This window comes from Aythya ferina (assembly GCF_964211825.1).
Source record: "Aythya ferina genome assembly, chromosome: 3".
NCBI lineage: Eukaryota > Metazoa > Chordata > Aves > Anseriformes > Anatidae > Aythya > Aythya ferina.
The window spans coordinates 78780303-78793626 of NC_140298.1; the positions used below are offsets into that span (position 1 = coordinate 78780303).

At 39.1% G+C, this 13324-nt stretch overlaps 1 protein-coding gene across 4 annotated transcripts in view; it reads left to right on the forward strand.

Annotated features, from left to right (window-relative positions):
- Nucleotides 1-13324, forward strand: part of TPD52L1 (TPD52 like 1) — a 56107-nt gene that overhangs the window by 16302 nt on the left and 26481 nt on the right. For 3 of the 4 annotated variants that reach the window (XM_084512341.1, XM_084512342.1, XM_084512344.1), the window contains exons 2-3: nt 5516-5631; nt 11431-11579. In XM_084512341.1, coding sequence (XP_084368467.1) covers nt 5516-5631; nt 11431-11579 — 265 coding nt within the window. Of the gene's footprint in view, nt 1-5249; nt 5378-5515; nt 5632-11430; nt 11580-13324 lie in introns of those variants that run through there. The other variant, XM_084512343.1, reaches the window with a different exon arrangement.

A 13324-nucleotide genomic window follows, 5' to 3' on the forward strand; every position in this document is an offset into this window, starting at 1 on the left:
ATTATGGACTGGTCTGGGGACAATCAGATGTTTTATGGTCGTAGAATTACGTTAGATTCAGGCCAGTGAAATCAGTTTGTCCTGGTGTCAGCTGGGATAGAGTTAGTTTTCTTCCTAGTAGCTGCTGTGCTGCTGGGTTTTGAAATTGGGAAGAGCACAGTGCTGATACCAGAGGGATGTTTCAGGTGGTGCAGAGCAGTGCTCACACAGAGCCAAGGCCTCTCCTGCTCCTGGTGCTGCCTGGCCAGTGAGGAGGCTGGGGGTGCCCCAGGAGCTAGGAGGGGACACGGCCAGGACAGCTGGCCCAGGCTGCCCAAAGGGATGTCCCACACCATGTGGCATCATGTGGAACAATAAAACTGGGGGTTGGCTGGGGTGGGGGTAGGGAGCTGCTTGTGCTCTGGGTGGGCATTGGTCCATGGCTGGTGAGCAACTGCATTGTGCATCGCTTGCCTTGTATATTCTTTATTATTATTATTATTATTTGTCCTATTAAACAGTCTTTATCTCAACCCACAAGCTTTTACTTTTCTTTTTTTCCTGATTCTCTCCACCATCCCACTGGGTGAGGGGGAGTGAGTGAATGGCTGTGTGGTGCTTAGCTGCCTGCCAGCTTAAACCACAACGCAGTTAACTTCAACAATCAGAGTAGGAATCCTAGTAGAGTAGGGTTATTTTAGTGTGCCTACTTTTGTGAGCTTTCTGTTTTCAGCTTTAGTTTCCTGCACATAAAACCAGTTGGCAAGTTGTTAACAATAATTCTGACTAGGCTTTTATTTGTCAGTTCATGTGGAAAACTGTTAGCTGTTGGGAAATTTTGCAACTTTGAAATTTTATGCTTTCTATCTTTTGTCAGATAGGGTCCTCACTGGAAGTTAATGAGTAATAAGTATTTCTCTAATTCTGTAAATTAGGAGAAGGAGTAACTTACATTAACTTTATAGCTTCCCCATACTTTCTGTGGGCTGTTGTGAAAACAGAGCCTTGAAATGTTACCTGACTGGATTTGTGACCTCCCAACAAGTGGTCTTTTTGTCTGCATTTTGCACAACCGAAATCAAAGCAAACCATTCAGGGCCTGGGATTCCATTGCAAGGGAATGAGACTTGACAGGGTCTCCAGAGACTTGAGAGCAAACATGGGTAATTTAATAGAAAATAGCCTGCCTGTACTTTGCACAAACTGTTCATTGTGGTCATATAAAATAACCAATAAAACTGATATTTTAATAAGCAGCTAGTGATCATTTGAATAGTATTATTTAAAGTAATCTAAAGTTAAAGGAAAAGATGGGTTTTACGCAGTGGTCAGCAAACGCAAATCTAAATGCACAGCAAAGACTAGCATATCTCAGTGCTGCAGCCTTCTGGCGAGAAAGATTTGCCTGATATATCAGTATAGTATATACCTATATAGATGTTGATATGTTTAATTCCAGGTGAATTAGAAACCAACTAAGTTCTTTCTACCGCCAAAGAAAAAAACATGAAACAACCAAGAAAAGCTCTGTGTTTGTCTACTTGGTTGCAGCAATTTTCTATAAAGTGTATGTCTGTACATCCATACAGGTGAAGGTCTGGATTAATAAAATGCCTTTTTTTTTTTCTTGGGCAAAGTACGTAATTGCTGGAATTGAATGTACGTGGTCAAGTATAAAAATGCAATGTTATCGTAAAATTCTAGCTTTAGATGACTAAATATAGCACTTTATATTGTAGAATAATACTAGATTCTAGGATTCGGAAGGAACTGTTTAGATCAATCAACTCATCCTTGTGTATGTTTTCATGAGTTGCTAGATTAAGTGTGTTTAACAAAATGTATAGCTAGCTTAAACACACTAAATAGTATCGTACCTCATTCCTTGATTCTTAATTACTCAGGCAGTTAATTGGAGAATACAGGAGCTCACTGAGATTCCTAATTCCGTTATGCTTCTGTATCTGGTACATCTGTAACTGATGTCTGAAAGATGTATTGCTGCCTACTTGAAAGGACCCTACAGGCAAGGTGGGGTGGAGGCTGAGCTTCTTGCACAAAGCAGAAGGTGGAAGAATGCTTTGTGCTAGCAATACTAGCAATAGGAGCTGTTTTACTACCAAAATCAAAAGTCACTCTTACTTGTGTCGGTGTGAATCTCGCTGCAGGTTCCTTTTCTCCCTGGGGGCTACAACATTAAGCTGTTTTATGAGTAGGAAAATCTCTGTAGCATAATTTCCTGTGAATCAAGCTAATGCTGTAGTTTCCCCAGGGGCTGTGATGAACTCCCCTGGTCAGGTGCTGCAGGAACCTGGCAGGAGGCATGCTCTGGTGGAATGGATGCCGTGGTGCTCAGAAGTGCAAACTTGGCCATTTTTTCTGTTGTAAAAGAGATACTACGCATGGCCTTTCTTCTCTGGTTTCTCTGATAACTCATAAAAGAATGAGCACATCTAGTATTCTGTCTGTCTGTGAAATCACTTTACATCTTCTCTACCAACTGACTGTTTTCATTAAGCTTGTTATAAGAGAGCTCTAACTCTGTCTGAGGTCTAACACAGTAGTCAGTGGTTATTAGAGGGGAAATAGGGACGGGCACTTAAGTCAAAAAAAGAAAAGAAGGAACAAATTCTTGTGAACCCTACTTGCAGACTGCCTTGCAATTGCTTGTGGACACCCAAATCTCTAGGGGTTAAGTTCCTTTATTCTTTATTCCTCCATTTCCTAAGCTGAAGACTAAGAGAGACAAACTAGAGAGAGTCTGTGAGGGCAGCCCCAGACACTGAAGAGATCAGGTCAGATTCAAGAAAGGTATTTCTGTTGCTCAGGTGGGGAATAAACTGGGAAGTTCAGCTGAGGTAGCACCAGAATTGGAACATCCTACCTGTGCTGATAGGCCTGCCCCAGGACTGAAGTGGTTTGTCATAAATGGTGAGGGGATACCACTGAAGATGTCCACAGAATAGAGTGGAATGGCAGTGGGAGGTGAAGTTGAAGACTGAAAGCAGCTTCTTGGGGGGGAAACAAGATAAAACAACCAAGGATCGTGAAGGAAAGGCAGAGACTGAGAAGAGCAATGGAGGAGTCAGAGAGTAGGTTGCTAATAGGTTCCTTGTGCTCATGTGAGAAGTTTAAGAATTGAGATTAGTTGAAAGAAGACCAAGACACACAGTATGGTGGAGAGACGTTCAGACTGGTAGTCTGAGGTGACTGAAATAAAGCCGATGCAGAAGGACAGGGACCATTAGGGAGGACTGTGGTAGAGGCTTTAGAAAGAAGGTGGAGGCTGAGGGATCAGAATAGATTTTAGGGGACTTGAGGCTTGTGTGAGAAACAAGATCAGAATTGTGACAGGCACTGGATAAGGTTGCAGAGGGTCATTAAGAAGGTTGACGTGCATGTGCATTTTTTTTTTTTGGAATGGATTTTTATTTCAGTAATATTTTGAAGATCAAACTTGACCATTTGGTCTAATGAAATCTTACTCGATCTTTGGTGATTTTGGTCCGTGCTGGCTTCCACGTATCTGTCTATCCATTGTCTAACAGTTCTGGCCTCTTAACCTAGGCAATCCCAAACTAATACTGTCCCTTAAGTACAGATCTGTCTCCTTTTTAGCTTAAGTATCAGCTGGTCCTAGATCTCCTTATCTCATGTCTTCTACTAATTCAGCCCCAAGACTTCCCTTAAGAGTTTTCAACCTTAACCCTGTTGGCCCTAAGATTCACCCCAGTATTTCCAAGAGCTGTACTTGTACTGCTGCTCCCCCATCTGTGAAGAAAAGGAGACTGCTGCCAGGACCATGGGGGAGTAAGCTTAGCCTGATTCCCATAGCAACTCTGTTAATCCTCAAAAAAAAATAAATCAAACATTTGTGTTTAGGATGGAGTGGGGCTAATAAAGGTAATTTGGGAGCATTCCTACTGAATAAATGTGCTTTTCTTTTGTTGTGACTTTGGCAACCTAGGATATCCTGGCAAGTTGATTTTTTTGGGTAATAGCAAAGGTAAGAACTTCTTTTAAATGCTTTATTCTTTTTAAAAGATTTTTGTGCCTATGGGTGGTGCTCAACTTTTGCATATGGTGCCAGACAGGGGTTCGGCACCTGTGTTACTTCTCTTTCTCTTCCCACTCATGGGAGGTTGTAATTAGTAAGACTGAGTTTGCCACATTGTGCTCTGCGGTGAAGCTGCTGCTAAGAATCAAATCTGTTCTATTCTGTTAAATAGGAGGAAATCCAGGTACGCTGTGGGAGTCTATATGGAAGAAATGATGAAAGGCTGGAGGGAGTTTTGCTTTCTTCTTTTTATTTTTGCATACTGAATGAAGTACTCGGTTTCACGTTGTTGAATACTCTTGGCTTGCTGCTTGTAACCTCTACTCCCTAATGTCAAAACTTAGTTAAGGTCTAATCTCTGTGGAAAAGAGTATACGGATGTCTGTGGAGGCCTGAAATAAGTTAGTCTCTCCTGTATTAAAGAGCACACAGATGTCAGGAGTCAACTGAGATGGCTGGTTAGCCAGCTGAAGAACTGAAATACAGGGAAAAATGCTGTTTGATTTGTAGCCTGGAGGAAAACTTTCTTCTACAACAGGAACAGATTAAGAACTTCAAAACAAGTTCTAAAGGATTGTTTTCTGTTATGCTTTGCATTGTTTTGTTTGCAGACAATGAAGAATGAGAGGCTGCTATTTAGTGAGATCCCAGCTGCCACTCTTCTCTTCACTGAGTGTTTGGGAGATAGGTTATATTGTGGTTCTTCTGAATGTAATATACCAATTCCAGGTCTTGCAGACATTTTTTGTGAATAGTTTGGTTATCATACATACTGATGCTGATCTTGGACACACAGAAGAAGGTGGTGACTGGAGATACAATATAATTATTCTTCCTTTACAGGTTTAGATGAGGAATCAAGGTAAGTTTCTCTCTAACATTTAGAAATTTGCAAGCAGGAGGTATGGCATTTCCTTCTGCAAACTATGGCCACCTGCAAGGTTCTCAAATTGTCACAGAGGTATTCTTAAAGCAAATCCTGCTTGGTAATATACTTCCTGTATTGCTCAATGTGCTATTGCCACTATTCACATACGTGATCCACATTAATCAACTTTTTTTTTTTTTTTTTGAAGAAAACCAGGGCTTTTTAGTTATTGTTTTGTTTGGATTTGGTTGGTTGGTTTGGTTTATGCTTTTTTGTTGTTTGTTTTGTTTTTCTGTATTAGAAAAAAAAAAAAAGATGTCTTGCTATGGACTGGTGGGATCCAAGGTCATTGTCTTCTTGGAATGAGTGGTGCTTTAACATATTAAGTTGCTTTTATTACGGCAGTTACCATCTAATACTTCCAATTGTTTTTCAAAAGTAAGAAGAAACAGAATGCTCATGACCTTTAGCAGGCAAGCATTGTTTTGTAGTTAACTTCTTTTTTTCCTAGTGGGTGAATATTACAGCATTCTTTGCTTTTAGAGGATGTCAATATTACAGTTGAAATAACTGATAGCAAATGTTTTAACTTTTTAACTCTTTACTTTAAGGTCTATTGGAAACCCAGGCTTTGAATGAGGCAGATGAAGACATGGTCACTGATGTTGATTTCACCAATGTGATCTCTGAAGAAGAAAAAGAAGAGTTAAAAATTGAGCTGGCCAAGGTAATGAATTTGAATTTCTGTGAGTATTAATATTTCTACTTCCTTTAACTGAAATATATTCATTGTAGGGTGAAGTACACATCATAAAAATTGCTCTTCCTTTGCGTAAAACTCTTCCAGCGTACAATAATGTGAAACAATTATTTTCCTTAGATGTTTTTGGAATGTTAGCTATCTTTTACCTGATGATTATAAAGCTAAATATGCCATTTTAGTCAACAAAGGCCATTTTTCTTTATTTATAAACCTTCTACAAAAACTGGAAGGTGTTCCTCTATCAGATCTATGAAATTGTTGTTATGGTGGTGTGACACCTGATAGAAAAGATTCTTTGTATGGTGCTCAAAGGAAAAGATGCTGCTGCTGGTTACAGACAAGACTGATGATGATTGGCACAGTGGTTCTGTTTTCTTCATCACCGATGTGTCTGGAGACAGTTGCAATTTTAATTTGCATTTACTATTTTCCTAATTAAAGAACTTCGGGACACCATGAAAAGGTTTTAAAGTAGTACTTAATAAAAGAAATAATGGGAGAAAAAAGGTGTGAGCTCTGTGGTCTTTTGATTACAAAGGTTAAGGTGATTGCCTAGATTCAGCCTCTGATCAGAGTGCTCTGTGAAGTGTTTGCTGCTATTGCACATGGAATGGGCTCATCCAGGAGACAGCTCTTTTGCTGAGAATAGCTCCTGTCTTTTGTATGACAGAAATATTTAAATTACTGTTATAATATTAAACACTCTAAGAAGTCATATTCCTAGTGACTCTCAAGTCATTTACCTTTAGTGCTGATTTAGGATTTTCTAGTGAAACAAAAAACAAAAGATTTTTTTCACCTCAATGTTACATTGAGCCTTGTTTCTGTGTTGTTAGTTACTTTTTACTTCTGTGCTGATCCTGTTACTTCAGTAAATTACAAGAGGATGCTGAAATTTTATGTACTCAGTTCATCACATAGCAATGAGGTAGGAATTGGCATGTTCATTATTGGCCTTCTGTCGGGATGAGAGGCACTGGGCACAACCTGGAACACAGGAGGTTCTGTCTGAACATCAGGAAGCATTTCTTTCACTGGTGGGTGACTGAGCCCTGGCACAGGTTGCCTATAGAGGCTGTGGAGCTTCCCTCCTTGGAGATCTCCAAAAGCCACCAGGACATGGTCCTGGGCAACCTGCTCTGGGTGGCCCTGCTTCAGCTGAGGGGACCAGGGGGGCTGGACCAGTTGACCTCCAGAGGTCTCTTGCAATCTTAACCCTTCTTTTATTCTCTTCCCTTTTCTGAAAGGGACAGATGAGGTATATTAGAGAAGCAAGGAAGAAAAAACACTTCCAGCAGACATCTGAGAAAGATATGTTTCTCTCAAGGGAATTTGTCTGTAGCGTTTCTAGTTATATCTTGTGCATGCAGATTCCTGTGGGAGCTGAGAGTGCTCAGTAGCTCATGATAGAAATGCTTTAATTCCTGTACCAACACACAAATGAGAGATTGCCTTTCAAATATTGTAATCTTGGCTGACCTAGAAATATTATTTTTTTTAATTTGCTCACAGCAGTTTACTGGTATACAACTTATGCTTAAAAACAAAACTGATAATTATGCTAAGAAAGGTTTGGAAAACTTCAACTCAGTGAACAAAGTCAATATTTAAGTGACGCTTATGATTCTCAGAAAAGACTTACAAAAACTGGTAAGACTCTTTCAGAAAGAAACCTCTGTGGCAATTGGGTAACGTTTCCTTTTGAAAAGCTGCTTGTCTTTACTTTCAAGCCCTGAGCTACCGCTACCAGTGGTAGTTTTGTTTTCTTCCATATCCATATATGTTGGATAAGACTGTCTTTTTGAGCCTGTGGGATCGCCCTTTCCTCTTACTGCTCTGAAAGGTCCAAATCTTCCTTAATGCTGCAATCACTTAATATTTGATACAATGGGGAGCTGTTGTGAGGACCTGTTATGCTTGTATTTAAACAGCAAAATAAGTATCCGTGTTGTGTATCTGCTATATATATTCTCCGTGTTTCATCCCTTATTCTCCTTCCCCTCTGGAATTAGGAGGGGAGCTAAAACTACTGTTTTTCTGACAGGTTTATTGTGTCCTCTTTTCTCCTGCTAGTAGTCTTTTTGTACTGGAAGCTTTTCAGAGTGTGGACTAACTCTGTTCTTCTATTTGTAGCATGGCTAATACAGCAGGGTTCTGAGTCTAATCAGGCTTTGGCATTTCTACAATACAAGTAAAATGAATACCTGTTGTAGGAATTTATAAGAAGCATGTGAATTAATAGAGGTCAGTCTCGCACTTCAGAATAATAGCAGAAAATTGTAGCCCAAAAATTTTATGTAAGGCCAGAAGCTTGTTTGCAGAACAGATTTTTCTTCTCCTTCTTTGGTGTGAGGAGTGTGGTACTCCTTCGTCATGACTCCTGACTCATGACGAAGGCTGTGGTTTTGAGCTATTCCACTCACTGCTGTCTGTTGTCTTTCCATTAAATTTATCATTCATCTCCAGCTACTTGTTTCTGCCCCTCGTGCTGCACAGGCACAGGTATTTGTGCACCTCTCAGCAATGGATATAGAAACTGATGTGACTGAAAACAGCAGCTCGTATTTTCAGCCTGATGGCCTTTACATAGTTCAGTTCCCTCTGATGAGGAGGGCTGTGCAAATGCCCAGAACAGGATACTATGCATTGGGTGGTGGTGTGGTAGGAAAAAAGGATGCTTAGTCTAACTCAGAAATACATGATTAATTATGCTGTCTTGTCTTTTCTGCAGGGGCCCCTTAATATTTAATCACTTACTGCCTTGATTGTTAAAGCTAGCATAATAAATATTCAGCTTACTATTCAATTTACCATTCAAGCCTTTCATCCGTATTCTTACAAACAATGGCTGAATCTTTCCACCTCCACATTTTACATAGTACTATGTATGTTTCACAATACAGATAATGCTAATTTACATAATTCCTTATTAATAGCAGTTTATCCAAAATGTTCTGTTTTACTGCCTAAGTACTTTTTTTGAGCTGTTCTATGAATCTTTAATTAAAAAAAAAAAATGGGAAAGGGTTTATACTGGAAAATTAGTTTGCTGTTTTTTCTAGCATTCCACCATCTTAAAAGGATGTTAAACGCTTAAAATGTACAGAATCATAGAATCATTTAGTTTGGAAAAGACCTTCAAGGTCATGAAGTTCAACCATCAACCTGACCTACCAAATCCTATCAGCAAATAATTTGCCCTAAAATAATCAAGAAAGGCAAAACAAGAGAAAATGTTTTCTTGTGTTTCTTTGCTGGAATTTACCATCTTCCTTCTATATTATTAGCCATTCCCAGATTTCAGAGAGATGTCTGTTTTTGTGGATCTATTCCTGAGATCACACCTTTGTGTGATTTACATGTCAGCTACTCACGGGAACTGTAATTTCTTAGGTGGTCAACTCTTTGTTTTTATGCATGATAAATACAATAATACAGGAAAGGAAAAACAGTTATTAACTGTGTTTCTTAAGACCACAAAAAGGCAGAAGGGAACATTGTCCCCATAGGATGCATCTGTATCCTTCTGACTGTTGCACTTAGAAAGAAGGGAGGCATAAGGACTTGAAGCTTGTGTTTCTGTTGACTTAAGCCCTATTTTCATAATACAACCTGCATTTATAGTAATGGACTTTTCAAAAAAAGTGATTCCTGACTTCCATGGGAGTTAGGTATGTAACCTGCTTAAATGCTTTCAAGATCCCACTATAACTCCCTAATCCTTTCTACCTACTCCTGTTTTCAATCACTAATATCTGAGCACTTCAGGCCTCGTGTCCACTATTAGTTTAAAATGATGGAACTTGAGGAGGGCTTTGTCGGTTTTAAACAAGTCTCTAATCTCTACAGAAAAATAATTTGTTATCTTTAACACAGTCAAAAATGTTCATGGTTGCTCCATTGAGCAAAGGGTTAATGCTTGATTAAGGCTTTACAGCTTTGTGTGTCTATTCAAGTGAACAGATGGAAGGACATTTTAATAGAAGCCTTTGAATGTTTATATATCCAGGTACCTAATGATCAGCCTAGTGCTACCCCAAATGGAAAGCATTAATGTTAAATTCGTTAACAATGTTATTCAGGCAAACTTGTGAGAAACAAATAAAGGGAGCTGCCAACTGCCATCTTAGGTGTGCTGAAATTTGTGATTTCTCCTTCCTGTAAGAATTGTACCAGTTATCCTCTTAGAATAGAAACTCATGCTGCCTTCTTGACAGCATTTCATTTGCAGGTTAGGGATATAATGCAGCATAAAGTATATGGGGAAAGAATAAAGCAATTTTGGGTTGTTTGGTGTTCTACCAGTGAAGTATTGGCCTCACAAGACTTGGCGTATGCTGCTATCTGCTTTGCTGAGGTCATGATTTTGCTTTGTGTTCGTAGTCTTGCTGCTTAATTTTCCTGAGCTTCTTGAATAATTTAGATAGCAGGTAGTGACAAAGGAGAAGCTGATAGCTGGTGGATTAAAGGGTGAGATTTTTCAAAGAACAATGAGTTTGCAGCCAGTTTTACAGGGAAACAGAATGCATGAGTGTGTGAGATAAAAATAATGCTGGTATTGACATCCTAAACATAGCCCTGGAGGTCACAACTGATTCTACTGCTGCTTGCCTCATTCATTCCCTGCAGCCTATGGAGTTAAATCACAGGAAAACTGTCATTCCAGGGAACTTAACATAAGGTAATCAGACATGTTACCATATGTTATCCTATTAACACATGGAGGAAGGAGCACAGTTGGTAAGGGAACTTACAAACCTGAAGTGAAAGGCAGCTGGTCTCATGTCACTTACCCTTGTTAACTTCAGTACCTCTGAGTGCTGCTTGTACAATTGGCTTAGGAGAATTCACACCTGTGCTTTCAGGAGTGCTGTCCAAGTGATAGGCATCCTGAGTCAATAGCTGACTGTTTCAGTGGTCCCTCTTCTTAGTCAAGTGTTCTGGTCATTGCCATGCTAAAGCTCAATTTTGTTTTAAACATGATTGAAATAACATCCACTGCACGGAGAATTGTTTGGGTTGAATGTCATCGTTACAACTTGAATTTACATGGTTAGGTTAATGACTATGAGCTCTGAAAATATTAATTTGCTGTATTTTTTAAATGATTCTATACTTCAAGTAATGCCTGTTTCTTCTTGTTAACAGTCTTCCTGCTATATATTTTCAATTTAATTTTCAAGTATGTAAGGCCTAAGCTATAGGGATAAAACATATGATACCCATGATACTCTTAACTCATATGGTATGTTATGATTTTTTTTAACCTGCTCCTAAGAATTTGTATCAATTTTTACATAAGTGCAAGACTAGAAAAATGCACATTTGAAGTTAAAAGCCTGTGCATTCAAAGAGAAATAGCTACCTGAATTATCCAGTCTTCTTTTGTCCTGCTGATTCCCATTCCATTTGTGAATGAAAGGCTGATGTTTGAGATTCCTGATGCTCCTAAGGCAGATCTTGGTCAAGTTGATGAATAATGAATTACGGACTGGAGAATTATTTTGTCTTAACAGGTGCATGGGTACAGTAGTGCACGTGGGTGGCACATTTAGAGTAAGTTACTTAGAACAGTAGTGCCAAACTTGTTCTGGACACTTGTGATCTACACAAGTGCTTGAATCTATCTGCCTCTCTAGGCATCTACAAAAAAAAGCATGTTTGTGCAAAATTCATTTAATCTCCTAGCATAATCTGTGTTTATTTTGCCTTGAGAACAGGCTAACATTTCTTTCCTTTCTCCTTCCTCTTTGTTTTTCTCAGCTAGAGGATGAAATTTCAACTTTGCGGCAAGTATTAGCAGCCAAAGAAAAGCACCTGGTTGAAATTAAACAAAAGCTTGGCATAAGCCTGATGAATGAACTGAAGCAGAACTTTAGCAAAAGCTGGCATGACATGCAGACAACTTCTGCGTGAGTACAGACTGCACAAATTCCTTGTGATGTGTTGTGTAGCATGTTGTGGGTATTGCCTTGATGAGCCCTGGTATGAAATGTATCAATAGGAATACCTGCCAAAAGGGGTAGATGACAGGAACAAATCCTTCAGGCTTCTCAGACCAAAGAGACTTGAAAAAAAGCCTTCCACAGCAGCAACATGCTTTGCTACTGTGTCACACCTCACCCTTGCAAAATCACAGCAGCTGAAGCTGTCATGGAACTGAGAAGGTTATCTGCATGTCCCATGACACGTTCCTACAGAGTCCTTACTAAGGAGAGAAAGAATACTTCTTTATCTCAGTGTGTTATGTATTTTGAAATTCCAAGACAGACAACATAAAAGAAAGACTACTAAAATATTAGCAATCATTAAAAAAATATTACCATCTGAATTCTAAAGAACAACTGACAGAATCAGCTGACGTATGACCGTTGAATTCCTGGTTTTGTCTGTCCAAAAGAAACAACAAAAAAGGTTTTGGGGTAACTGTGCTATCTTTGAGGTTTTCTTAAGTCCTATGCACATCTTTTTTTTTGTTATTTGCTAGCATTGTGGTCTTTGGCAAGTTGCGTATCCCAGCCTTGGCTTACCACTGTGTAGAGTGGGTAACTGGTCCACAAGAGTTCAATGAAACTCGTATGTGTAAGCAGCTTTAGGTTCTCAGGGTGAAAGGTAATGTAGAAATGTGAATTGTTAGTCCACTGCTGATGTTGAAATGCTTTTAACTTGATTTTTTTTCTTCTAGAACAAGACCAATTATACTGTGGCAGTCTGTAGTCTAACCCAGTTACTGCCTTCCAGTAAGGTGCATTTGAAAAAAGTCTGAAATCTTGGGTGAAGAAGCTGGGGAGGGATGTTATTTGAGTTGCATAAGAACTCTTAGCACAAACCTTTTGTCTAGGTTAAAGAAGGAGTTAAAAAATACACATATGGAAATAGTGATAAAACCTGTCCTGAATCTACCACAAAAATGCTTGAGCCTGGAATAAGTAGTGTTTTTTCTAAGTTTCAAACAATTTCTGTTCTGTGTCACTTATGTAAAAGCTGATTGAGAAATAGAGCATCACTGAGAGAGATGGCAAATAAAACTGTGAGTTCCAAAGATGCAAGAAATCCATCATAACTACTGAGGGGTTGGTCTCAGCCAGTACTGATCTTTGAAAATGTGAAAACACCGTATTCTATATTCCTCTAAAACTTTTTTGTCCAAATTAATAACAACATTGGTAGAAAGAAGAACTTAACTTTCATGAATTGCTGTCTGAAAAGTTACTTGTTTTTTTTTATTTTTTTCACAATTGACAACTGGATTTGAGATTCTTAGGGAGAAGCAAGAGTGAGTTGCTCCATGCCAGAGGTGAGCTGGGAGGGAACAGCAAGGCAGGTAGGGCAGTGGCATCACCCATGATGGAGCAGTCCCACAGGACCTGAAGAAACAGAGCAGAGCAGGTGCAGTGACATTAAAAATGCTTTAGCAGATAGCAGAGTTTCAAAATCAAAATATTTTACTTTAAATTGATTTTTTTTTTACCAAATTCCAAGACAACTTTTCATTTTCCTTTCACAGTGTTGACATTTTACAGGAGGATAAAGTGACTTTAATAGACTCTATTAGTATGGTATCTGCTACTCTTTAAGATGAGCTTTAGAAACAGCAAGCCATTAGGTGTTCAGTGACCACCTCAAGACCACCAACATTTAGGATTGAGCAGGAGTT